Below are 27,479 nucleotides of genomic sequence, written 5' to 3'. Positions count from 1 at the left end.
AGAAAGGAGAAAAGAAGAGGAGGGCGAGAGGGGGAATGGGGCGGAGAGGGGCGGGCCTGAGCGCTCCCCCTCCACCCGGCGCCGCACTGCCAGCGCCCTCCCAGCCCAGCCGGCCACATCTGGCTGCTGCCCTCCCTTGTTTCCGCTGCATCCAGACTTCCTCCGGCGGTGGCTGGAGCTACGCATCTGGGGCTTTAAACATACAAAGGCTTTGCCAGGACCGGCGAGAGCTGGCGGCGGCGGCGAGGGCTGGGGGCCGGACCATGCGCCGCTGAGCCGGGCAAAGCCGAGGAGACCGAGTGGAACAGCCCCTGGGGGCGCAGCGCTGCGCGGGGAAGCAGGCGCCAGCCAGGCGGCGACGCGGCCACACGCACCGAGCCAGCCACCCCCCGGGCGACGCGCGGGGCCCGGGAGCGCAATGACCGAGGCGCGAGTGGCTCGGGGCGCGCTGGCCGGCCCCCTGCGGGCGCTCTGCGTCCTGGGCTGCCTGTTGGGCCGCGCCACCGCCGCGCCGTCGCCCATCATCAAGTTTCCTGGAGATGTCGCCCCCAAAACGGACAAAGAGTTGGCTGTGGTGAGTTCCGAAGCGAGCCTCATCCAACCGAGTTTAGACAAACTTCGGAGGTGGAGGAAGGGCCACCCCTCCCCCCATCCCCACGGAGGGCACACAGCGTGGGGGAGGGGCTTCAACAAACAGCACGGGGTGGTCTGGTTCGCAGGAGGAGGGGGTGGGGAGCCGTGGTAAGAGGAGAAGCCCAATTTGTTAACTTTCAGGACACAGCGGGGGGCGCGGGGGGTGCTTTGGCAAACCGCTGGAATGGGCCCCCTTTGCAAATAGCAAGGACATTGTCTAGTATCCGGGATTTGGCAAAGGGGGGCGGCTTTGTATACATCTCTTGGACACATCTGGGGGGTTGGCTAACGAGGCCGTTGGCCAGCGTCCTGCTAGGCCTTTGGCAAAAATCCTAAAGGGGTCTCTTTTGCAAACGGTGGAGGATCCTTTAAACCCCTGTGGGACTTAGAGAAGAGGGGCCTTTGGCACACAATTTGGATAAGTTTTTGCACGCGTGAGGGTGGGAGCTCTGGGCAAAGCGGAACTTTGGCAAACGTCTGGGAACCTTTGGCACACATCTGGAGAGGGGCCTTGGACAAACCGCTCCCCAGGACCTTTTGGCAAGTATTGGGGTCAGGAGGGAAGAGGACAGCACTTTTTCCGATGGCTCAATGAGCAAGTTGGTCAAGGAGGGTCAAGGGTTGGACTTAAGAAAGTTTCCTCGAACTTCTCCAGAGGGGTCGGAGGACAGAAGGAGAGAATTGGCCTGCAGGGCGGAGGGAGGGGCGGCACGAGGGCCCTGGCGCGTGGGGCGGGGGCGGACTGAGGCCGGCTGGGGTCGGAGAGCGGCCAGGGAGCCCTCCCTCCTGGCGGGGCTCCGAGCTGCGGCTCAGATGTTGTTTTGCGAGCGCGCGCGCGCCTGGCCAGAGGGGCGTCCAGGCCACCACATTGCACAAGCAGAGATGGGGGCAGCTGAAGGGCACTCCCCCTCACCCTGTAAGCGCCTCGGGCTGGGGACCCCTCAAGATGTTCTTTCCAGCACACAAGACATCTGCCACGTTATTGCTTCAGCCACCTTAGAAAGCCCCTATTCTCCTTCAGTGTGGTCCCCAAACTGCCCGGGACAGGATCCTCGTGCCTCCTGGTTACCTGGGGGGCCCCTTCTCTGGATGTGACACCACCCCTGCCCCTTTTCCAGCATCTAGGTCTCTGCCTTCTCTGGACAAATGGGTTGGGAGACCTTACATTTTTAGGGGGCTATTTTTCTCAAGGGTCTGGAGGTGGTCTGCATAATGAGGGGGCTATGGCTGAGGGCGAGGGTGGAGCTTTGGAGCACTGACAAAGCTACCTGGGTCCCCATGCTTTCTACAGCATATGGAAGTCCATGTTGCCCAGAGGCAATGCAGTGGGGACGGGGGCTTGAGAAGCCAGGCTTTGAACTTAGTCTGCCTGGCCTCAAATCTGGGGGTGCACTAACCAACTGGCCTAGTAAATCTTGGGCAAGTGACTTAACTTCTCTCAGCTGCTTCTGCAAACTGAGGGCAATAATGGTACCTGTCTTGGGGTTCGAGGAGAGGTAATCTTAGACACTTTGAAGGGTACCTGGGACGTGGTAAGTGCTCAATAAGTATTAGTCATTATATTGTTATTATCATTATTATTATTATACCCTTTATTTCTTCTTTCCTAACTACCCTCTCAAACAAGGTTAGGGCCCCAGTAATGAGATCTCCTGGCTCCTCCCACCATTCCCATCACATATTTAATTTTTCACTTATTTGTGGTCCATCAGCCTCCCCACACTGGGATTTGAACCCTAGAGACTAGAAACATCTGTCGTGCTCACCACTTGACCCCCAGCACCAGCACCGGGCTTGGCACCTGGTACGTGTCAAAAAGTATTTGTTCAACAAATAAATGAGCTGATTGGTCCCGGATGCCCTGCAGGGGCCTGTCTGGTTTTGGCCTCCCTTTTGGGGCAGAGCCTGCTGCACAGGCCCTGAAGGACAGGACTGTTTTCTTCTGGGAAATGGCAGATTCAGGACTTGAACCCAGGACTGACTGCTGCTGGAGCCCAGGCACATAACCCTTGAATCTCTTTAAGGAAAAGTGAGGAAAGTAATCCCTATGTCATCAGCAGTTTGGTGGATTAAAAGAGATGATGGAGGTAAAGAGGGGTGGTAGAGAGGTACAGTTCTAAGCCTGGGCTCTGGAGCCAGTTTGCTTGGGTCCAAATTCAGTTCTGCCATTTGTGAGCTGTGTGATCTTAGGCAAGTTTCTTAACCTCTCTGTGCTTTAGTTTCCTCCTGTATGATGGACTGTCTACATGATAGAGTTGCTGTGAGCATTCAGTGAGTTAACACAAGCTGACATTAGTGCCTGGGCACATAGTAAACACTCAACATGTGCTCCCAAGCCGTGCTCTCTACAGCTTTTATGTCACTCGGCTAGTGGGTGACAGAGCTGGTTTGGGAACCTGGGACTCCACCCAGTGCCCTTGGGTCCCTGACTCCTTTGATCAGTACTGTGCCATCCTGACGTGACTGCCTGTGCCGGGGTGCTTACTTCTTCCAGCAATACCTGAACACCTTCTATGGCTGCCCCAAGGAGAGTTGTAACCTGTTTGTGCTGAAGGACACGCTGAAGAAGATGCAGAAGTTCTTCGGGCTACCCCAGACAGGTGAACTGGACCAGAGCACCATCGAGACCATGCGGAAGCCGCGCTGCGGCAACCCCGATGTGGCCAACTACAACTTCTTCCCCCGCAAGCCCAAGTGGGACAAGAACCAGATCACCTACAGGTGCCGGGGCAGGGCTGTGGGAGGCAGGGCCCTGGGCCAAGGGACACCGCGTCTCATTGGGCGTTGCCTCCCCGCTCCAGGGACCTGGGAGTTATCTTGGGAGGACTTGGCCTCTTAAGGAGCTTGCATGCAGAATTCTTAGGACCTGGAATAAGACAGACCAGAACTTGAATCTCACGTTTACTGGCTGTGCGCCATTGGACTCCTTCCTTTTCAGCGCTCTGAGCCTTGGCTTTCCAATCTGCCACATGGGGTTAAAACGAAGCCTTACTTACGGCTTGGGAACTGGATCATATGTATAAAGGGCTTTCAGTGTCCAGCATGTAGTAAGAGTGTAATAAATGCTAGTCACTATTATTATCAGATGAGGTCATTGGGGCGGGTAAAGGGAACTTGATGATTGGTTGCTAATTGGGTTTTTTATTGTATTATAGAGTTGTTATAATTGGTTGTTAATTAGGCTGTGGGCTCTGTTCTGTACGGCTCATGTTGGACTCCAAGGATGAGATCTCTGTGCTGTGTCCCGTAATGCACTATTCACACCCCCATCCTTCTCCCTCAGCCAGAGGGAGGGAAGAGATGCCTGAGGCAGGGCCTGAAGATACAGGCTGACCTGAGGCACTGCCGGCCCTCAAGGCACTCTGGGCGGGCTCTTCTCCCAGAGAGCTCTACTCAACATGTACACACATTGTCTGCCTGTGCATCCACACTCACATGCACATGCTCATGCACACAGACTCGCACACCCCTCCCATGTATGCACACACTTGCATACACACACACCCTTGCACACTCACACACAATTGCATGTACAAACCCTTGCACGCATGCACATACACATGCATAGGTACACTCACGTTCCTTTGCACACCCGTACACACTCGCGTGCACTTCTGCCACCTCCAGGATTATTGGCTACACCCCTGATCTGGACCCCGAGACAGTGGACGATGCCTTCGCTCGTGCCTTCCGAGTCTGGAGTGATGTGACTCCACTGCGGTTTTCTCGGCTCCATGACGGAGAAGCTGACATCATGATCAACTTTGGCCGCTGGGGTAGGCAGAAGAGGGGCCAGCAGGGGGGTCAGTGCAGAGACAAGGGGGCGATCCAGACATTAGAGAGCCACAGGGGACTCCTTTCCAGCTTAGCTAGGAGGGCAGAAGATGCAGACACTGGAGAGCCGCATTGATGGGAAGGCAGTGACGCGACTCCTTGGAGGCGGTGTGAACCTGAAAACAAATGGCTCCACATCTCCTGTCCAATACGGTAGCCCCTGGATCCATAGGGCTACTTACTTTTAAATTAGGTAAAATTAAATAAAATTTGAAATTCAGTTTCTCCGTCACACTAGTCAGATTTCAAGTGCTCAGTAGCCACATCAGACTGTTAAGTTAGACAGAGAATATTCCCATCATGGCAGGAAGTTCTATTGGATGACACTCAGAGACACTGAGGAACTCTAGATATGAGAGTGGGTCAGATGGACCAGTGTAGACATGAGAGTAAGTGGGATGGAACCCAGCGTCCAGGGCGCCATGTGTGTTGGGGTGGGAACACTGGCAGTAGTGTAGACACGAAGGTAGGCAGTGTAGACATTGTGAGTGGTATGTGATGAGGGTAAGTGGCGCAGGCACAGGAGACAGTGTAGGCATGTGGCCCTGGGTGGCAAAGCGGTTATGAGGGTTAGTGTTATAGCCATTGGGGATAGTGTGGCATGAAGGGAGGTGATACGGCTAAGAGAGAGCAGTGTGGACTTGAGGGTAGATGGTATAGACACTGTGGACAATGAGGGTGGGTGGTGAGGAGACTGGTATGGCAATGTAGGTATGTGGATAGCTGTAGTGTCATTGGCAGTAGTGTAGACAGTGAAGGTTGGTGGCAGAGATTCTGAAGGCTGTGTAGACTTGAGGGAGTAGTGTAGACCATAGGATGGTGACAATCAAGTCAGCAATACTCTAGACTCACTGTGTCCCCAGTCCTGGATAACCCAGCAGGACAAGGGAAGGGGACAGATGCTAGGTGGGCTAAAGGGCCCCAACCATGGATGGCATGTGCTTGGGTTTCAGTGCCCAGCGGGGTAGCTAGAAGCTGAGATCCAGTGTGTTTCAGAGCATGGAGATGGGTACCCTTTTGATGGCAAAGACGGGCTTCTGGCTCACGCCTTCGCCCCAGGCCCTGGCGTTGGGGGAGACTCTCACTTTGATGACGATGAGCTGTGGACCCTGGGAGAAGGGCAAGGTAAGAAAGTGACCATCCGCATGCCCAAGCCTCCTTGCCGGTCCTCTGCATGCCTCCCTGTCACCTAGCAACAAGGACTTTGGCTTCCCTGGCAACCGCGGACCCCTCCATCTGCTCAGATGGGAGGGGGAGGGAGGTCACACACCCCGGTGAGTCACAATCCTGGTCTGTAAAGAAAGGCCCGGAGAAGTTCACCCTCCACCCTGTGTGGCCCCTCAGTGGTCCGCGTGAAGTATGGGAACGCCGACGGGGAGTACTGCAAGTTCCCCTTCCTGTTCAGCGGCAAGGAGTACACCAGCTGCACGGACACGGGCCGCAGCGACGGCTTCCTCTGGTGTTCCACCACCTACAACTTCGACAAGGACGGCAAGTACGGCTTCTGCCCCCATGAAGGTGAGTGTCCTCCTGGCCCCAGGCCTCCACCTTCCCGGCCTCCACACTCCCCAGGCCTGGCACTGCCAGTCAACCAGTGTCCCCTCAACTTCCTTCAGGCCCCATGTCCTGATCTGAGCCATCACTGTGCCCCTCTCGTCTGTTCCATTATTCACTTAATACTTTCATTAAATCAATTCCTTTTTTTTCTTTAAGTTTTATCATTAGTAATAATATTTTTGAACTCACCAGTTTGATGCACTAATTATTTTTTTCTAACATGCGTTAGAGGAACTTAGAATGATTAAAATGCCCAGCGGATCTCTAGAGAACCACTCTCTACCCTCCAGCAGGATTGGAGGTTCAAGGGCATGAGGAGAGGCTTGGGGGTAGATGAGAAGCCTAGCAGTGGGATTGGGAGGCAAGACTCAGATACCAAGGCTGGTACCCAGCCTGGCTTGGGGATGCCAACCTGGGGAATTTCAGCCATCACTTCTGGTTCTGATTTGGACTCTGAGTATGTGTGTGGGTGTGTGTGTCGGTGTCTGGGAGGTGTTGCGTCTGCCTTTCTTGGTCTCCATCTGTCTTTGCTTGTGGCTGCATCTCTGTGTCTTGGCAAAGGCATTAGGTTTGACTCCGTATTTTTGTGTGCATTTTTGTCAGTGCTTGAGACAAGCTTCAGATATTTTGAAGCAATGTAGAGGGAAAAGTTTTTAAAAAGGGTGAGGGTATTGACATACACACTCAATCCTTTTTCATCTATCTATCCTTGACACACTTCATACAGAAATCATAAAAGGACAGCATACGTACTTCATACTCTATCAAGTCATCGTGTTTAATGATTCTAGAGATTGAAAGCTGAGAAAGTTTGGGGAAAAGGGGAGAAAGTCCAAAACCTTTTAAAATACTTTTTAAAAAAGTATTCACTATCCCATAAAGACTCCTTGATCTATAGATGCCTCTGTCTTCTTGGCTGTAATTTTACATGTTTGTGAATCTCTGTGACTTTATTGCAACTGAACCCTAAGCACCAGCCATGTTGAGAGAAGGAAAAAAACAAAAACCTAGTTAACTGTGTTCCTGTTTACGCTTTTGGTACCAAAGTGCACGCAATACTTTGTATTAAGTAAGAGTTCAAGGCATTGACCATCAGTAAGTCAGAAATATTTAAAACCAAAAATATTTAATGTATCTTGCATTTCCCAGTAGGGATTTGGATGGCGTTAACTCTCCCATGTGTCAACCCCGGTGCTTAGAACAGAATGTCTTGATAATAGAAGTGGAAACAGCTGGAATTCATAAGTTAGGGAAGGGTTTTTCCCTGCCCTGAACATTAGCCATTGATTTGGTCTTTAGCCAGATGCAAGTACGCACGACATGCACGTGTTTGGGTCTTGGGGCAGAGGTTCTGGTTACTCAGCCCCTCCTGACTGCTGAGTCAGCGTCTGCTTCTCTCCATCCCTTTGGGGGCAGGATCTGAGAGGAGATGGGGGCTTCCTGGGTGGTAGAAATGCAGCTGATGGAAGGCCAGAGGTGGAGACTGGCCTCCATTGAGGTTAACACCATCCTGCCCACCATGGATGATATATTTAACAATTGCCTTTCCCACTTTGAGGCCACCAAGGCATCTGGCCTCAGTGTTTCTTCCTCCATTCGTCCCCTTGTTCCTGGCGTTGCAGGAGAAGGTCACTTGGTTGGGGAGACGGGAGCAGTGAGGGAATGGGGCCCCAAGACCTGCGATGGGGGCGCCACGGACTGGGTCAATTCTGGCCGTGGCGGAGTTAATGGGGGCTGGTGAGGTCACCTCTGGCGCCGTAGTGCACAGATGGTCCTTGTTATGCACTTGTGGTTTTGCTAGTTGGCAAATCCAAAGACACACAATTTTGTAGCTTTGGGGTGGATGAGGGTACGGAGGAGCAGGGGAAGAGCCCAAGACAGACAAGCCCAGACTCTTAATCCCACTGTCTCCCCTGAACTCTCCAGTCATGGCCCATGCCTTGGGGAGGTCAGAGTGGGAGCCTGGGGTGTGTCTTGAAAGGTCCCCCAAAACACCACCTCCCTGTCCTGCCCTCCTTCTCCTCTCCTCCTCCCTCCTGCAGGGACTGGAAAGGGCCTGGGGTTGAAAGGAGGTGAAGCCTTCTCTGTGTGCACGAGCGTGTGTGACAGAGTGAGGAAGGGAGAGATTGCGATTAAGTGTGTTTTGTAGTTTTCAGTTACAACCCTCATCCAGTTTTTCCGTTTATATGACCATGAGCAGTTCTGGAACCAGCTTCTGCAAACCTCAGTTTCCCGATCTATCAAATGGAGAGACTCTTGCCATCCTGCCCACCACGGATGACATATTTAGCCATCCGCAGGGATGTGGGCAACGACCAGGCAGAGCGGACAGTGCTCCTGGGGCTGGGGCAGGGATCTGAGGGCCCCACTGTGTGCCAGGTGTTAACTATTTTATTGCTGGTGTGGAGGGGCCGTCCATAACGTCCCAGGGGAAGGATGGGGTTGGCCGGGTAGGCAGGGGTAATTACCCCCTGGGAGCTCAGAGGAGCAGCAGTTTACCAGCCAGGATAGATGTTTTTTTTAACGTTTTACCAACGCTACAACTCCCCTGCTATGAGCGGGCAGGTGGGCAGCAAGCCAGCTCTGCGCCCATGCAGGTGCCCAGCGGATGCTCCCGTGGGCAGATGGGCGGTCTCCCTCACATTCGCACCCTCCCCCTCTCTCCTGCACCCCAGCCCTGTTCACCATGGGTGGCAACGCCGACGGACAGCCCTGCAAGTTCCCGTTCCGCTTCCAGGGTACCTCCTATGACAGCTGCACCACGGAGGGCCGTACCGATGGCTACCGCTGGTGTGGCACCACCGAAGACTATGACCGCGACAAGAAGTACGGCTTCTGCCCCGAGACCGGTAGGTGTCACGCCTCTCCCTGTCCTTCGATAGCAAACCCACGGGAGCCCTGTCCCCACCTCCTTTCCCCAGGACAGGGGCGCTGGTCAGGGTGCTTAGCAGCTGGTCCAGCACGGACACCAAAATCAGGACAGACGCTGGGCACCAGCAGCCAGTTCAGCTGAATCGGTTGGTGACGTCTAATGTCAGGTCCACCCAGGACCCTCTGAATGACCCGCACTCTCGCAGCCTCCCTGGCAATTGTCTCTTCCTCTCTCTGATCTCAAAGTCTCTATTGCCTGCCTTTCTTTGTCTTAGTCTATATCTCCTTTGGTCTCTGTTTTTCAGTAAGGACTCCCTCCCTCCTTCCCTTCTTTTCTTCCTCGTTTCCTTCAGCAGACATTTGCTGAGTCCCTGCTCTCTGCAGGAGACACAGGTAGGTCTCCTGCGAGACCATGTGTGATGGAGCTCCCGGTCTCGGGAAATGTGTTGACACCCTCAGCTCTGCCCAGCCCCCTTTGCCTCTAGCCACTGTGGTCCCATCCATGGGAGGCTAATTAAAGCTCTGGAATCTGGCTGCCTGGGTTTGCATCCCAGCCCTGCCACTTCCTAGCAGCATGTGCCAGGCAAGTTACTTAATCTCTCTGAGCTCCAGTCACCCCATCCATGAAATGGGGGGTAACCTAGGGTCCCAACCACACAGGGTTGTTGGAGGGGGCCAAGGGGGTGAGCGTGTGTAAAGCACTTGACCACGTGCCCCGGACTGAGTGAGTACTCAGTAAGCCTGGTTTTTTCATGTCCGCATCATATCATTGCTCCCTGGCGGTGGCCCCAGACCCCTCGCTGCCCGCTGACCCATGTCCCTAACCCCACAGCCATGTCCACTGTGGGCGGGAACTCGGAAGGTGCCCCCTGTGTCTTCCCCTTCACCTTCCTGGGCAACAAGCACGAGAGCTGCACCAGCGCCGGCCGCAGCGATGGGAAGTTGTGGTGCGCGACCACGGCCAACTACGACGATGACCGCAAGTGGGGCTTCTGCCCCGACCAAGGTAGGAGCCCTGGCCATTGGGCAAAGACACTGCACACCCCGCCCCGCCCGCAACTGGGCTGGAAATCTTCCAGAGTCCCCACCCACCTCAGCCACAGACACTGCCCCCCAGACACCCACCTACCCTGGTAGAGACACTGCCCACAACAGACCCGCCCACTTGGCAGAGATGCTGTCCGTTCCTCGTGGAGACAGGGTCCCTGCCTTGACCTTGTTTCTCCAGGCAGCGACTTGGCCTCCGAGATAAGACCCCGTCCATCCCAGTACCCGATTCCTGGGTGGGAACCAGCTTTCCCGAGGAGATGCTGCTTTTCCCTCCCACATCTGTACCCCTCCAGGTGGGGCTGTCAAACCCCAAAATGTCTCAGTGCTGGGCACAGGGAACCCTGCCCCAGAGAGATGATTCTCCTGCGAGGCATTCTCACTCCAACAGAGAGCTGCCTTCAGGGAGCCAGGTGGGCAGAAGAGAGGAAAACAGGAGGAGCCTCGTCCTTGCTCTCCCCACCCTCCATGCAGCACGGGGAAGCGTCCGCAGCCCTCCTGCCCCATGGGCACCATCCTTTGCCAAGTTGTGAATGGAGGGGTCCTCGTCAGTGCTGGGTGTTGAAAACACAGCTACCTGGGACAGTTCTCTGCCCTCCAGGACTCACAGGCTGGAGCGAGAGAGTGACCAGGAGACAGGTCATGACCGTACTGTGTGGTCACTGCAATGAATAGAATCCTTGGGGGCACTGTGCCCACTCTAGGCTGCAGGGCCCAGTGTCATTGGGTTCAAGGCCCCAGATGGCCAGGTGAGAGTGCTGGTCCTGGGCCAGCCAGAATTAGGTCAGCCTCTCTTTAAGTTTACTTTTCTTCTTTTTTACTCTCAATGAGATGGAACTTGGAGAACGCCAGCTGACAGAGGCTGGCCAAAGGAGTTTTTCTCATCCTCCACCAAGTACCGTGCTAAGACATATCCTGATTTTACCTGCTGCAGGCTCTACCTAAAGGTGGGATTCTCCACCTGCCGGAGTGGTTTAAGACTCCAGAGCAGGTGTGGTGCACCTGAGGGGCTGTGTATTAGTGTCCTAGGGCCGCCATAACAGAGTACCGCCAACCAGGTGGCTTAAAATAACAGAAATTTATTCTCTTGCACTTCTGGAGTCATCTAGAAGTCTAAAATCAAGGTGTGGGTAAGGCCACATTCCCTCTAGAGGCTGTATCCCTCCAATCTCTGCCTCTGTTGTTATTTGGCCATATATGTTCATCTCTAAGTATCTTCTTTTCTTATAAGGACACGGGTCACATTGGATTAAGGGTCCACCCTACTGCAGTATGGCTTCATTTTAACTTACATCTTAATTTATCTGCAAAGACTCTATTACCGAATAAGGTCATAGTCACAGGTACGTGGGGTTTGGAGGGACGCAATTCAACACACAACAGGGTGTGACAGTAGGGTTTGCCCACTGTCTGGCTTGAGCCTGGGCAACCACTGCAAGTGAGAATCTTTTTACTGCTTCCCCTGGAGCAGAAATGGTGGTCCCATGGGTTACCTCTTTGGAGACCCCGCAGAGCAGGTTTTGTCCTTAGTCTTTATATAGAGAAACAAACAGCCAGGAAATAGGATTTTTAACAAATGGGACTCTACATAGAGGATTTGCCGATACTACGTGCTCCCCTTTATAGCACACGTGCAGCCCACCTGGAAAGGGACAAGCGGACTTTGGTTGACTCTCCTTGAAAGCAATAGGCATGGTCTGTTAACCCCAGAGTTCTTGGGAGAAGGAAAAATCAGTACATGTCACCTCCACGCTCTCAGCCCCACCATGGGGATGTCCTCAAATGTCGCCATCGCCAGGGCCAGGCCTGACTTCTCTCTCATCTCTCTCCCTATCTTTCTGTCCCCCCTCCCCTCCCTGCGGCCCTCAGGGTACAGCCTGTTCCTGGTGGCAGCCCATGAGTTTGGCCATGCAATGGGGCTGGAGCACTCAGAGGATCCCGGAGCCCTAATGGCCCCCATTTACACCTACACCAAGAACTTCCGCCTATCACATGATGACGTCAAGGGCATTCAAGAGCTCTATGGTAAGCCTCAGCTTGGGGTCCCCGGGGCAGGGGTCTGGGGAGGTCATGCCACTGGGGATGGAGGCCCAGGGGGTGGAACCATCCAGGTCCCATTTGTCTAGGACTGCAGGAGACAAGGGCAGGAGTGCTAACCTGGTCTGGGGGTGTCAGAACCACTCTCCAAGGGGGCCCTTGGACAGCCCTTTCCTTTCCAAATAACACCAGTGTCTGTGCCCCGCTTGGCTCCCCAGGGCCACGCTGTGAGGCAGGCGGGGCAGAAATGGGCTCTCCATTTTCTAGGCGGGTCAACTGAGGTCTGAGAAAGGTAACCCTCTGGCCCAAGATCAACCAGGTTTATGCATCCAAGTGAGGTTTAGAATCCAGGAGAATTAGCTAAACACAGGGTAGAGTTTCCCAGTGCCTGGAATGACCTTAGTGATACAGGGGTGCAAGTTTCTAGTCTTCCTAATGATTCTTCTATTTTAACGTGTAATAGGATCAATACAACTAGTACCTGAAACTAGGGATTTTATTTATATTAATGCTTACAGTGAGGCCAGAGTTTACAAAGTAACTCCATTTTAAAAAAAGAAAAGTAAATATATAATAGTACTGGTGGTACCTGGATAAAGCTGAAATCATGAAACTGGCTCTGGAGTGATGAAGTGTGGGGAACATTGGACTTGGGGAAGAACTGCAGTAGAGTGAGAGGCTGTGGGTTCGAGTGCTGCCTCTGCCACTCACCAGCTGCAAGAGATGGAGCCGGTCTTTACCTCTCTCAACTCAGTTTCTTCATCGCTAAACTGTGGCTGGTTATCCTAAGGAGTGAAGGAAGTGCCACACCCCCTGTGCTAAACACACGAGTATCCCCTCTGACCGCCGTGACTCTCTTGTGGGCTTACTAACATGAGCTTTGGGTTTAAATATTTGGGCAAGTCATATACAACATTTCTGGGCCTCAGTTTCCTCATCTGTAAAATGGGGGTAATAATGATGCCTACCTCTTAGGGATGTAGAGAGGACTGATTCTGAGGATGTCAGGGAAGAGCATTTGTAAAAGGCAAAGGGCCACGGGATTCTGGTTTCTGTTCAGTCTCCTCTCTCCAAGTCCAGGCCTCGTCCCCCGTCTTCCCTGGGCTGACACCGAGGCCAGAATACTATTCTTCTGATGCTTCGCAGGTTGGGTGGGCCAGCCTAGGGGCTCAGCCTGGTAGGGAGAACCCCTGGAGCTGGGGAGAGTCTGAGGTCAGGTGTCCTCCCCCAGGGGGCTCCCCTGACATTGACACTGGCACCGGTCCCACGCCCACACTGGGCCCCATCACTCCTGAGATCTGCAAACAGGACATCGTCTTTGATGGCATCTCTCAGATCCGTGGGGAGATCTTCTTCTTCAAGGACCGGTAAGTGCGGGATCTTACTTCTTGTCCTCCTTGCCCTCTGCCCCTTCTCCGTTATTCTCGTGCCCCCATCTCTTGCTCAAGGATCCCACTGTGGGCTTCACAGAATGGCCTGTATGAGACCATTTTTTGCTGCATGTCAGATAGATCCTGGTGGCTACCCCAACAGGCATTTCTTGTGCCCTCTCCTAGTCTGTGGGTCTACTAGGTGCCTTGGCTTCGGGCTGCAGTTTGGGCTCAGGTCTGCTCTGCATGTCACTCATTCTCCTGGGATTAGCGGCTACTTGTGGCAGATGGCAGGAGCACAAGAGGCCAAATCAAACCACACAAGCACATTTAAAGCCTTCAGTCTCAGCATGTTTGAGAATATTCCACTGGCTCAAGCAAATCACATGGCCAAGCCCAATACCTACTCTAGGGGATGGTACTGCATAGTCATGTGACAACACACATGGATGTATACTTCTAAACTAGGGATGGAGGGAAGAATTAGGAACAATAATCCAGTCTACCACAGGCCTTCTCCTGGGATGGCCTTGACCTAAAATGTTCTATGTATGGGGAGCAAGTAACCACAGGGTAGAAAGAGGTGGTGTCCTTCGTGCTATAAATAAAGGCCCCGACTCAATCCATCAGGGCTGAGACTCACCCAACTATCCTAAAGGCAGGCAGAATCTAGGACTACATTAAAGGGTCCATCCATCATCCATCAATCCATTCATCTGCCTGTCCATCATGCATCCATCCATTATCTGTCTATCCATCATCCATCGTCCATATCCATCATCAAGCCATTCATCATCCATCCATCTGTCCATCCATAGAGCATAATAGCTGAGAGAATAGTTCTGGAGCCAGATTGCCTGGGTTAGAATGCTGGACCTGCTACTAACCAGTTGCATGATTATAGGCAAGTTAATTGTGAATCTCTTTTTAACCTCAATTTCCTCATCTCTAAAATGGGACTAATATTCCAACCTATCTCACAGGGCTGTTGTAAGGATTAGGTGAGCTTAGTGCTTAAAACAGTGCCTGACACAGACTAAGTGCATTCAAGTATACTAGCTGTTATTATCGACAAATAATTACTTGCCATCTACTGTGCCAAATCCTTTGATAGGCTTTGGGAACTGGGGGTGCGAGGTGTTGTTCTAGAGGTGGAGGGGCTGCTTAATGCCTGAATCGGTGTCCTCAAAAAGAGGTCAGTAGATCTCCCACACAGAAGCCACCTAGAGTGTGAGGGTTAAACGTGTGTGTTTCTGTCCCCACCCTCAGGCCCTCTGACTGGAACCTCTGGGAATGGGTCCCAGGCATCTGCATTTAAGAGAATTTCCCCATGGGAATTCCCTGGCGGTCCAGTGGTTAGGACTCTGAGCTTTCACTGCCGAGGGCCTGGATTCAATCCCTGGTAGGGGAACTAAGATCTCACAAGCCATGTGGCACATCCAAAAAAGAAAAAAAGAAAATTTCCCCAGTGATTCTGATGCACGTTAAAGTTTGAGCACCCCCAGTCTGCTTTAGGGAACAGAGAATAGGGAATATTCTCTGACTGCAAGAGACATTAGCAAAACGCTTTGTGGACACGTCCAAGTGAAGGAAAAGCTCTGCAGGTGAAGCAGCACTCAAGCGGAAACGTTAAAGGAGAAGCAGATGCGGATGGACGTGATGGGGCTGGCAGGGTGGGAGCGTGTTTGAGATGAGGGAACTGCAAGAACAAAGCTGTAGAGATGTCAAAGTTCCTGGCTTATCCCGGGAGAGCCTGGTGAGGCTGAAGATGTTCCAAAAACTCTTGTGAAGGGGCTCCTCTGCTCCAGCCACTGGGCTAGGTGCCGGGGGGGCAGATGCCAGTAGGGAGAGAGAGGGCAAGAATACAGAGCGAGGTGAGACCCAAAACGCAATGAGAAGTCAGGTCCATCAGGCCATGAATGCCCAAACCAGGACATGTAACAACAGACGTCAGTGCTGTCCTGCAGCCCCCATTACAGGGCTGGGGAAGAAGTGAGCGCAGGGGCCCCATGCCCCAGCACCACCCTTGGTCTGGAGCACTTCTCCCTAAAGAAGCCCTGACCACACGTGCGGATCTGAGTACAGAGTTAGGAAAGGGTGCAGTGCCTAGGCCCAGGTCGGAGCCATCCCTGGCCTGACACATCACACTTTCTTTCAGAAGGAAGTTGATGAGTGTTTTAACGGGCTCCTTGAATTAATCAGTAAATATTTAAGCGCTGACCATATGCAGAAATTGGTGCTAGGCATTGTGGGGGACGAGAAAGGCAGTACTGTAGGATAATTAAACTCAGACTTTGGAGTCAGATGTGGATTTGAATCCTGGTAATGCCATTACCTCTCTGAGCGTCATTTGCCAAATAAGGATTGTGATACTTTCCTGTATCAGGATGTTTTGGCTGCAGAGTAACAGAGAATCCCAGCTCAAACCAGCTTAAACAATGGAAAGAAATTACTCCCACGTGGTACGAAGTCCAGGGGTAGGGCTGCCTCCAGGGGCAGAAAGAGGGTCACTGATTCAATGATGTCTTTGTCCACTGCTGTCCTTGGCATTGACTTCATCCTAAGGCTGGGTCCCTCAGGGTCACACAGTGGCTGCCAGTGGCAACTGGGGCTATAAACTTCCTTGCAAACATCCAGCAGAAAAGAAAGAGAGAGACAGATCTCCAGATGTGAAATATAAGTGTATGTGTTCAATCTTATTGTGCCAACATAGGACATATGGCCACTGCTGAATCAATAACAGTTGCCAGGGAATGCTTAGCTCCGATAGGCTTAGATCAGTGGTTCTCAAACTTTGGCATGCATTAAAATCATCTGGAAGGCTCTTAAGACACAGATTACTGGGCCCCAAGCCCAGAGAGTCTGATTCATGGGTCCTGAGTGGGGCCCAATAATTTGCATTTCTAATGAGTTCCAGGTGTTGGTCTGGAGATCACACTTTGAGAACCGGTAGCTTAAACTCATCAGAATGGGGATTGGGTCCACCTATAGGAAAGGAGGGGCCATAAATGTGGGAATTTTGTGAGGAAGGATGATAGGGAAATAAGATAATAGATGCTGGGTAGACCACTGAGAGTGCATATTATCTTATAATATTGACATTGAAGTTGATATTTTACAGGCCACATAAAGTGCTTGGCACTTAGTAGGCCCTCAATAAACAATGGCTCTTTACTACTCCTGCCAAAGTGCCTGAATCCATCATTTCAGTTCAGGAAATACTTTTGAGCGCCATCGGCCTCTGCCTGAATTGGCTTTGAATCTGACAGAAAGATAAGACACTTAAAAAAACAAACAATCAAACTACTCTTCTGGGCACTCAGTGTTGATGATTTTGAGAGGCTCAGAGGAGGGAGAACACAGTAAGGGACAGAAGTAGTTAAGGAAGGCTTCCTGGAGGAGGGAGCAGGAGGGCGAGCAAAAGGTTGCTTCTCAGCCCTGGCATCTTGCAGAGGGGGGCTCTGCCCATTCTCCAGTCCTTCTCCACCCTTTCTTTGATCTTACTTCCCCCCCTCCCAGGGAATCATCCAGGGATGTTTCTGAGAGGGCTTATAGAGGCATGTGCGGTTACAACTGCAGAGTGACTGAAGGTGTGGTTTCCTGTGCCCCCTTCCCCTACCCAGGTTCATTTGGCGAACAGTGACACCACGTGACAAGCCCATGGGGCCCCTGCTGGTGGCCACATTCTGGCCTGAGCTCCCGGAAAAGATCGATGCTGTATACGAGGCCCCACAGGAGGAGAAGGCTGTGTTCTTTGCAGGTGTGTGGGAGGGGAGCTGCCCGGCCCTCGGCCCTGGGCGGCACTGCACCGTGATTCCTGTGCACTGGCGGCTGCTCCCTGTCCTTTACGGATCCACTCTTTCAACCATCATCTGGGAGATGGGTTCAGACACCCAGCGACAACTAGCCTTGGCCCACAGAACAACCATTTCAATAACCTTTTAATTCCTTTTCAATCCTTCTGATTCCTTTTCCAGAGGGAAAATGACACTTTAGTTCTGGTGTCTTTAACACCTTCCTAATGCTAGTGCCTTCGGCAGATGACAATTTTAATTAGAAATTTTTAAACACCATTTGTTTTCATTTTTAATGTTTAAATTTATTTCTATAGACTTCAAAATGAATTCCTTCAAAGCAAAACGTTAATTCAAGAGTTAAGTAATATGAGGAGTCTCTATGAGTGGTAAAAATCATCGAGGTAGGGTCATATGGGTAACATTTGGGAAACCCTGCTCATTTAATCTTTATTCGAGCAACTATCACGTGCCAGAGATGCAGCCCCTGCTCTCAGGAAGCTCATGAACTAGTGGGGGAGACAGAAAACCAGGCTGTTATGAGGGGGCGCAGGAAGGGCTGCGGTGGAGGCCCAGGGGTGGCTTCCTGGGGGCGCTGAAGCACCACGGGTGCATGTTCCACCAGCCGGCTTCCCAGCTCCTCCATCCCAGAGTGATCAGGGCAGCTGCTGGCTCACAGGGGACCTTTGTGCAACTTTGAAAAAGGTGCCTCTTCACAATGGGTGTGACACTTAGAGTCTCTGTCTTGGTGAGTGGAGCCAGGCTAGGACTCACTCCCACCTACCTTCTTGGCCAGGGACCTTCCATAACCAATTTGTAAAACCTTATATGTGGACCCTGATTCCGGACACTGAATCCGGAACTGAGCAGAACTTGTGTCCCTGCTGAGAAAGGCCACAGTGGGGTCCCTGGCAGATGGATGGTGGGAGGAGCAGCCTCCAGCACCTGCCACCAGCCCACCCTCTTCTTGCACCCCAGGGAATGAATACTGGGTCTATTCAGCCAGCACCCTGGAGCGAGGGTACCCCAAGCCACTGACCAGCCTGGGGCTTCCCCCTGATGTCCAAAAAGTGGATGCTGCCTTTAACTGGAGCAAGAACAAGAAGACGTACATCTTCGCTGGAGACAAGTTCTGGAGGTAAGGGAGGGCGGAGCGAAGGAGAGCAGCACCTCCAGCTGCGTGGACGGAGAGAAGACAGTGGCTTTGAGCCTCCTGGGTTAAGTTTGGAGGCTGGTGGACCATGGATGTCCCCTCTCTGCTCTCTAATCTGCCAGGGCTATGGGCCCTCTGAAAAGTCACCAAAGGGTGAACTATTCTTGGGCACATTACTGGTACAATTCTGGTTAGATCCTCCTTTCCCTTCTCAGAAGTCTTTGGATTGGGCCCATGTCCGTCTGGTCTGGAGCCCCATATTTTAGAGTCAATCACTGAAGAAGGGAGTGATAAAAATAAAGATAATAGCTGCTACTCTGATGCTATGTACCAGACACCATTCCAAAGGCTTTATGAGGTGGATATTATTATTACTATTCCTCCCATTTTACTGGTGAAGAAAGGGGTTCAGAGAGGTTAAGTGTCTAGCTTAAAGTCACACAGCCAAGTAGTGGCAGGCTGGGATTTAAACCCTGGAATTCTGGCTCCCAGAGAACATTCTTCACTTTTCTACACTGTACCTGAGATAGTGGGGTCCCAAGAGATGGGGGTGGTGGAGGCAGGGATGGCAGATGGCAAACATAGGATGAAAACTGAGACGGGTGTCCACTGGAGCCAACATCCAAATCCGGCCTCATTGAAAACGGCACCCTCTGGCCCATCTGCCACAGGCTCAGTAGCTGTGGGCACAGGCTGGCCGGGGGCCAGTGTGGAAGCAGGTAGCTCTCTGCTCCAGCTCATCCAAAGGGAAGGGTCTGATTCTGAGAGGCCACGGTCAGGCCTGAGGGTCAGGGAGCCTGATCTCCAGGAAAGGTTAGTGAGAGGCAGCCCGGACCTCAGGAGTTTGATTTTAAATCTTCACATTTCCTAGATGAGGAATCTGAGGCCCATAGAAATGAACCAACTTGTCTAAGTTATTTATAGGCAAGTGTGTTGGCCACAGATTATAGGATTATAACCGCTTCTTCTGGCTTCTAACCCTGGGCCCCCTGCACTGTACCCTCAGGGTCATTGGGTCGGTGGGGGAGGGGTGGTCTTCCTGCTTCCCTCCTAGCGTCCCCGTGTTTCCTCCCATGCCTGCATCTGGACCTTTGTCTGCCACCCCTGGAACAATCCTGCTTCCCTCCCAAGGCCTCTCTCCTCCCGTCTCCTCCCCACCACCCGCCCCCAGCTGCCCTGCATTCAGGAGCTGTTTATGACCCAGGCTGCCGTGGCAGGGTGGAATTCCAGACATATTGCTAAGATACTTAGCAACTTAAGCTGATTGATATCTCAAGCCTCAAGAAAGGAAACAGTCAGCCAGGAAACCACGGAGCAGGCACTCTGCCCACAGGCTCCGGAACACTCCCAGGCACGCGCACGTACTGTGGAAGGGCATCTCGGCACAGTAGGCACTCTGAATCTCCAGATCTTAGAATCATGCACAGCAAGAGGCCCAGCCTCACAGAGCAGAATCATAGAACCCTTGTCTTTGAATCATGGTGTTGAAAGGACATTTATAATCACCCTCCAGCACGTATTGTGAATGTAAACATATGAGAATAGACGTGTCCATGCGTAATCATGAGTGTATAGTGTGTGTGTGTGTGTGTGTGTGTGTGTGCGCGTGCGCATGCACGCACGCACACACACACACACACACACACACACACACTGATGCTCACGCTGTAGTGGTACCTTGCTGGGTTTTGGGCAGAGTTATCTGCTTCCCAGTCCTTTTCCGCAGCAAGCCCACCTCACAAAGCCTGGATCTGGGATGGACAGCCTGCTCTACAGAGGAAGTTCTGTGAATCTTCCTTAAAAGCAGCAGAACTGAAACATCTATTGGAGGATCTGGGCGGGGTTTCCAAAGGAGACAGATCTTTTTCCCACGAGAGGTAGTTAATGAGCTCGAGACACTGGTCCTGGTGGAGTTTGCCAGTGCCCAGGCCTCCTTTCTGGAGAAGGAGAGAGCGCTCCAGAATGACAGAGGACGAGCAGCTGCTTCCAGATTGGGCAAACCCTAGGTCATGCCAGGGAGTGCTCAGCCCTTGCTTCTAGAAGCTTCCACTAAACCCACAATAATATATTCAATATCTCCTATGTGCCAGGCAATTACCTAGGTGCTGGAAGACAGCGGTCAAGAAATAGTCACTCTCTGCCTGGTGGAACTTACAATATCGTGAGGGGAAGAGATATAAACACATACAAATAAAATAGTGATGGCTCTTGTGACGGGACCTGTACCACATCCCAGGGCTGTGCATTTCACCTGTATTTCTCATTTAAGGTAGATGCTATCATTAGCTCCCTTTTCTAAGTATAGAAACTGAGGCTGAAGTGCCTCAAGGATATACCTTTGAAAAAGCTCGGACACAAATGTCTGTGTCCTTAACACCTGCTCTGCACTGCAGTTCTGCAGCCAGAGGGGAGAAGTTCAGAGGGTCACAGAGAAGCCTTTCAAAAGAGTGTACCAGCGAGCAGGAAACACTGTAGGAGGAGGCTCTGGGGACAGAGAGGAATGTGAAGAGGCGTGGTCCTGTTCAGAGCCAACATGTTCTGATGGCTCCATGCTGTATTCTTCCTGGAGGAAAAGAACTTGGAAGCAAATTGGTTCACTTCTCCGAGCCTCAGTTTCCTCATCCATCAAATGGGGTTGCTTCCTGCTGTCCCTACCTTCCGTGGGTAGAGTGAGAAAGAAATGAGGGCAAGTTCAAGGACACATAGCTCTCAGCCATCATCACTCTAGAGAATGTAGTTTGGGAGGTCAGTGCAGGTGACATGGATGGACTGCTAGAATTTTGAGCTGGGAAACTTGGTTTTGGTACCCCAGGTCGTGAGGAAGCATGCTAGGTTTGGCAAGAAGAAGTCTCATGACAGAACTGGGATTAGGAAGGCTTTTCTGGCAGTTCTGAGGGTGATGGGCAGAGGGGGAAGACCCCTGTAGAAGGGGGCTCAGAGAGGAAGCTGTTTTTTGGCCTCTGGGGCGGAGGTGGTCAGGCTGGCCGTGGGGAAGAAGAGAGTCAGCTATGAGGCTGATGCTTGGCTGTCACTGGGATGGCATTCAAACACAGATCCATCTAGAAAATCAGCATCATGAGGGCAAGACTTTATCTTGTTGATTACAATATCCACAGCGACATAGTGGGAGCTCATTAAATATTTAGAGAATAATAAATATATTGAGTGTAAGTGGAGAAGCAATGGAATCAAAATAACCCCAGCGTTTAAAAAGTTCTCCCTCCAAATTAAAAAGACACAGATGTTGCTAGCCAGAAAGAAGAATACGCCAACTAATACTCAAGGTATTTACACAAATTAAAGGCAGAGCCCAAGATAACGACTTGCCCTGAGAACTGCGACTGGGACTGAGGTGGCAGGAAGTCACCCTGTGACTGACAGGGCTTGGTTTCACACACCACCTTGTACTGTAACGTCACTGTCCCAGCCAAGATCATCGCCCAGGATGTGGACTGTCAACTCCACTTGACAGATGAAGAAGCAGTATTTGTCCAAGCTGAGCCGTGAAGGGCAGTGATGGGGCAGGACCCTGTCTCTGGGCTCCTGGGCCAGTGCTGTTTGTACTGCAGCAGGGATCAGAGTTTGTAAGGGAACTAACATTTCCCAGATACCTACCCAGTACCAGATAATGGGATAGGCACTTTGCATGTTTTACTCTGTTTCACATATATGTTAATTAAATACATTAAATTAAATATAACCCATTTTACAGATGGTAAAACTGAGGCTCAGAGAGCAGTTTGCTGCCCTGAGCCAGACAGGCCGGGGTTGGACTCCCACTTAGAGAAACTGGGTGCCCTTTTTAAGCCTCTGGTCTGGAAAATGGGTATTATGGTAGTGACTATGTCGTAGGGTTGTCAAAAGGATTGAGAAAGTATATGGAAGGTGGGTAACACACTGCTTAAACGTGAGCAGTAATCACAAGATTGTTTTCATGGGACTGTCCAAAGTCACCCAATTAGTGAGTAGGGGAATTAGGATTCACCCAGGTCTGACTCCCTGCCCCTCAGCTCCAGTCAGTGGCCTCCCTGAAGGGCTAGGTGTGGCTTCCCAGGCTCACCCAGGAGCCATCATCCTGGCCCTCCCATCAGGTTGGGGAAGGGCTGGCCTTTAGGGATTCCCACAGGTTCACCATGGCCATTTCCTTGCAGATACAATGAGGTGAAGAAGAAAATGGATCCCGGCTTCCCCAAGCTCATCGCAGATGCCTGGAACGCCATCCCTGATAACCTGGATGCCGTGGTGGACCTGCAGGGCGGGGGTGAGCTGCCCAGGCCTCTGTCCACTTTCTAGGACTCCCTGCCCCCAGCCAGGACCCTGCTTCTCGCAAGCACACACTCCCTTATTGTGCAGGAAAGCATGCGGCGCCCCGGGAAAACAAACCAGCCCCTTCAACCCAGTGCTGGGAAGGCATCCAGACCCCTGGCCTCTGCTCACTCAGCTGGCTCCAGGCAGTAAGACCCAGAAAGGCCCCTCACAGCTGCAGAGCCTGGAGCCAGGGAGCAGGGAGGGCGGGAGGCCTGCTGGGAGCGAGAAACCTGGGCTCAGTGCCCTGGATTCATTCTGGGGTTTGATCCAGGCCCTTTTGGGTTCTGCAGGAGGCCTTGTGACTGCTTCCCATTAGCAGAAGGATGGCTCCATTTGAGACAGCACAAACTTTGTTAGGCCCTGCTGCTGAGGTGGCAGAGATATCCCATCGGCTCAAATTGTCCCTGGTCCCTTGCTGAATGAAACACCAAACCAGCGAGGGATAGAGTTTGGAGTTTGGAAACCATATTCCTGAGGAGGCTTCTGGGAGGTCCCTAGGGCCCTGGAAATGAGTCCAGTTTGGCTTTTTAGAGGAGATTTCAATTAAATTTCACAAAGATGCTTCTTGAGTTCCTATCACACGCTAAGCACATGGCCCTGACCTCCAGGGGCTAAAGATCTTACATGTCCAGGAAAAAGCAGGATACAATCAGGTGCTAGGTTAAAGATTATCTTCAGAAATAAACATCTATTGAGCACCTACTATATGCCAGGGTTCGAAAGGAAGAAAATGAGATCATATATGTCAGAAGTAAGAAATTCCAAAGCCCACAGGGGCCAAGCTGGTGGCATGAATAAGTGAAGCAGGCAAGGCAGACAGTAGGGAGTGGTGGGGTCTGTGGAGCACCAGAGAGCACATGGCTCATTTTCAGGGGACAGTTGCTTCTTGGCTTCTGGCGATCTCTGCCCTGCAAGAAAAGGGGAGCAGTGTTATTAGCTATTCTAACTCTTTTAAAAGGAAGTGAGAAATCTGTATTTTCATATGAAATTTCCAGATGTTTACATGTTGGCCAGTTATTCAAAACAAAACAAAACAAAAAACTTGTGTGAACTAAATAAAACCAATCTGTGGGCCCGATGGGGCTAGCAGCCTCCTGGTTTGCCACCTCTGGAAAAGGAAAGTGCCTAGTTTGGAGCTTGTGCTCAGTGGAGTTCTGTTATTTATCTTAATTATAGCATATATCATCTCATTTAATCCTCAGAAGCCTTAAGAGGTGGTATCGTTATCCACATCTTAAAGATGAGAAACAGACTCAGAGAGCATAATTCCACAGCCGTTTCCCTTCTTCCAGCCTCACAGGGGTCTCCTGTGATTTAAAAGCTTCTTCCCTATGGCAGGCAGACTTGTAAAGCTCTCAGGAACCTTCCCTGTGCCGTAATGCCTGAGGATGGGTTGGTCACAGCCTCTTCTCTTTCTCATCCCAGGTCACAGCTACTTCTTCAAGGGCGCGTATTACCTGAAGTTGGAGAACCAAAGTCTGAAGAGCGTGAAGTTCGGAAGCATCAAATCCGACTGGCTGGGCTGCTGAGCTGGCTCTGCCTCCCCCAGGGCCTGCCTCTCTATCACTTTCTGCACACCGGGCCCTGAGCACCAGGGAAGGACCCGGATGGGCCTGGCAGCCCTCAGCTCTGTAGTTAATCAGCATTCTCACTCCCACCTGGTAACTTAAGAAACCACAGAGTGGCTCTGCCCTGTGCTCCAAGAAAGGTGCTGATTGTACCCCTCCCAGGTGCCCCTCCCCCTCCACACCTCACCAGCCCTCCAGAGCCACCCCCAAAGAGATGCTTTGATATTCTCAATGCAGCCCTGTCTTGGGCTGCCCTGGTGCTGCCACACTTCAGGCTCTTCTCCTTCCACAACCTTCTGTGGCTTTACAGCACCCTTGGAGCCAACAGAGACTGTCTGAAGAGGGCACTGGTGGCCCGACAGCCTGGCCTGGCATGGGGCAGTGGGAGAGGGGCACAGCCCGGTGGCCACCCCAGACACCTGGCCTTCTCACTGCTGGCTGCCTTAGAACCGTCCCTACATTAGCAGTTTGCTTTGTATGCACTTTGTTTTTTTTGTTCTGATCTTTTTTATTTTTCCACTTTGAAATTGCATTTCCTGACAGAGGGACTCAGGTTGTCTGAAGTCACTGCACGATGCATCTCAGCCCACGTAGTGATGGTCCCCTTGGTCACTCTATTTAGTGTGTCCCTCCTCTGTCACTTACTCCACTGGATGGAGGAAAACCAAACCCTGGCTCCTCGCCCAGCTCTCCCCTCCTCTCCCTTCAGCAGTTTCCCCGTGGGAAAAACCAACGAGTATGAATAAAGACACCGATTGAGTGGCCGTGTTGGCCGGCTGTTTTAGCAGAGCCTAGAGAGGGGCCCCAGCCCCAGCCAGAAGAGGAAACTTAGAAAGTCTAAATCTCTGCTCCCTGCAGCGTACAGGTAACATCTGCTGGAAAGGTCACAGATGCCCAAATAAACAGCAAGAGACTCAGGGTGGGTGAGCTGGAGTCCCTCTGTCCTGTGGCAAGAGCCCTGGAACAGCAGCGTTTCTGTTATTTAATCGCAGGGCCTTGTTCAAGGTTTCCTCCCTTCCTGAGTCTCAGTTTCTTCGTTGACAATAACACCAATTCTAATACTAATAACAGTGAACAACAGTAATACCCCTTCCATTAATAGAATGCTTACTATATGCCAGGCACTTCACATGCATCACTTCATTTAAGCTTTATAGCAACCTAAAGAAGGGAGAATATTATTAGTCAACTTTTATTGATAAGGAAATTAAGGCTTGGAGAAAAGTGATTTTCCCAGGATACCATAGATATTGGGTAACATCCTGAGTCAAGGCCAAAGATGACCTAGAGAAGGAGCTTTAGCCGGAAGTTGAGTATCTCCCTCAGCAGCATTAACCTCCACCTCCCCCAAAACCCTCTAAGTAAACTCAGCTAGGGGAGAAATGTGTGTGCTTTCTAAACACAGCTTCTATTAATGATAAGCTCCTTACCTTCCTCCCCAGCAGATTGCTCATTTTTAATCCCTTCCTATATAGAAATTCTGGAGCTGCTACAGAACAGAAACTTAAGGCCTGGGGTTATTTCAGAGGCCCTTTCTGGCTCTGATAGACTATTACTTCAGGCCTCTCATGGTGGGGCTGGTAGGGAAGGGGATGAGGAGGGGACAGGTCTCTCTGGAGGTGACCTTGGTGGAGTCCTCTTTTCTCCTGTGGCCTGCCCAATCGCTCAGGTCCTTGAGGGCTCTGGAGAGACTGCCTTCTGTGCTAAAGAGCCACAAGGGTCTGCCACCCTCTACTTGAAGACCCCAAAGCTGGGGCACTTTATATCACGGCTGTAATATGTTGTTGTTAAGGTTCTCTGTTAAATACTGAGAAAATTCAGCTGCTCCACTGCGTAATACCTAAAAGGTGCCATTTCTTGAGTGCTTTTCTATGAACACTACACATGCATTATTTTACTTACTTGATACTGCTGGGTTGGCCAAAAAGTTCGTTCGGGCTTTTCTGTAGCGCGGTGTGGAAAAACCCAAACAAACTTTTTGGCCAACCCAATACAATCCTATGGGGTAGGAATTCGTCTTCCCATTCTGAGATGAGTATGCAAGCTCAGAGAGGTTAAGTGAGTAGCTGAAGGCTGCATCTATCTGGTAGGGTTGGAAGATTCTGAGATTCTACAGTGGACACCTTGGAAGGAGCAGCTGTCCCAGGGCCCAGAGTCAGATTCTCATCATGCCTCCAGCCTGCTGTGAGCAGTTGACCAGTAAAGACAAGTCATTCACCATCTCCATCTGCCTCTCAGCCACTCAGGGCTTGACCAACTGGTCTCAGGTCCTGGGAAAATCCTCCCCCTAACCCCCACCAACAAAAGGTCCAGATAGGCCCTTGAACTTCCTCAGGGTGAAGTGGAGCCACAGCCCAAGTCACTTCCCTTTTTGAGGCCGGGTTGCTCATCTAGTGCAGAGGGCAGTGGTGGTTTTGTCATTTTCTAGTAATTGCAGCTCAATTTTCCTTTGGAGAACTATCTCCCCATTGTCAGTCCATATTTTGAGTGAAAGAGATTCCACTCATGGCACTAATTTCTATATTAGTCAGGACTCTCAGCGGTAACTGATAAATATCCCACCAAAACGGGTTTAAGCAAAAACAAAACATACACCAGAAATCAAACCCACCCTGGATAATTAACCCTCTTAATGGAACAGCCCAGGGGTTGCTCCTTGAATTGCTGGATTCAGGTTGTTTATCTAAGTTCCGTTTATCCCTGATTACGAAGGGGGCAGCGGAGGCTCATGGAGACACTGATTTGACCAAGTCAAAGAGCCAGTAAAAGCGAAAGGAGGGGCTTCCCTAGTGGCACAGTGGTCAAGAATCCACCTGCCAATGCAGGGGGCATGGGTTCGAGCCCTGGTCTAGGAAGATCCCACATGCCCCGTAGCAACTACGCCCGTGTGCCACAACTACTGAGCCTGCACTCTAGAGCTCATGAGCCACAACTACTGACTGAGCCCGTGAGCCACAACTACTGAGCCCGCGCGCCTAGAGCTCGTGCTCCGCAACAAGAGAAGCCACCGCGGTGAGCAGCCCCCGCTCTCCGCAACTAAAGATAGCCCGTGGGCAGCAAGGAAGACTCAACGCAGCCAAAAATAAATAAATTTCTTAAAAAAAAAAAAAAAAAGCAAAAGGAAATCCAGGTCCGCCTGACCCTAAAGCAGAGAACTCAGCCTAAACTGTCTCTCATTGGGGGTGCCTTGCTCTGAAGGAAAAACATTCACCCCCAAGGAGGCTGAGGTATTAATCCCAAGAGTAAAAGCCAGACAACCTAAAGGGCTGGGGGGGGTGGGGGGGTTGTGCTCAGGGGGGTGGGGCCA

The 27,479-nt window shown here is 51.6% G+C and overlaps 1 protein-coding gene and 1 long non-coding RNA gene across 2 annotated transcripts; one reads left to right on the top strand and one right to left on the bottom strand.

Moving 5' to 3' along the window:
* Window positions 1-144: 144 nt before the first annotated feature.
* MMP2 (matrix metallopeptidase 2) lies at window positions 145-25,090 on the top strand. The gene is made up of 13 exons (XM_082367022.1): window positions 145-574; window positions 3,128-3,354; window positions 4,261-4,409; window positions 5,464-5,592; window positions 5,812-5,985; window positions 8,700-8,873; window positions 9,728-9,901; window positions 11,812-11,967; window positions 13,211-13,346; window positions 16,973-17,109; window positions 18,122-18,281; window positions 22,448-22,557; window positions 24,030-25,090. Exons 1-13 carry the CDS (start codon window positions 419-421, stop codon window positions 24,131-24,133), a joined length of 1,986 nt encoding a protein of 661 aa, XP_082223148.1. The 5' UTR covers window positions 145-418; the 3' UTR covers window positions 24,134-25,090.
* LOC309616453 lies at window positions 23,261-27,435 on the bottom strand. The gene is made up of 2 exons (XR_014237489.1): window positions 25,284-27,435; window positions 23,261-23,512 (listed from the first exon to the last, which is right to left on the bottom strand). It is a non-coding gene; the product is annotated as an uncharacterized lncRNA (long non-coding RNA).
* Between the last annotated feature and the right edge of the window lie 44 nt (window positions 27,436-27,479).

This window comes from Balaenoptera borealis (genome assembly GCF_965194805.1).
Source record: "Balaenoptera borealis genome assembly, chromosome: 19".
In the NCBI taxonomy this organism is placed as follows: domain Eukaryota; kingdom Metazoa; phylum Chordata; class Mammalia; order Artiodactyla; family Balaenopteridae; genus Balaenoptera; species Balaenoptera borealis.
The sequence above is the reverse complement of the archived record's forward strand: the minus strand, read 5'-3'. Positions and strand labels throughout refer to the sequence as shown.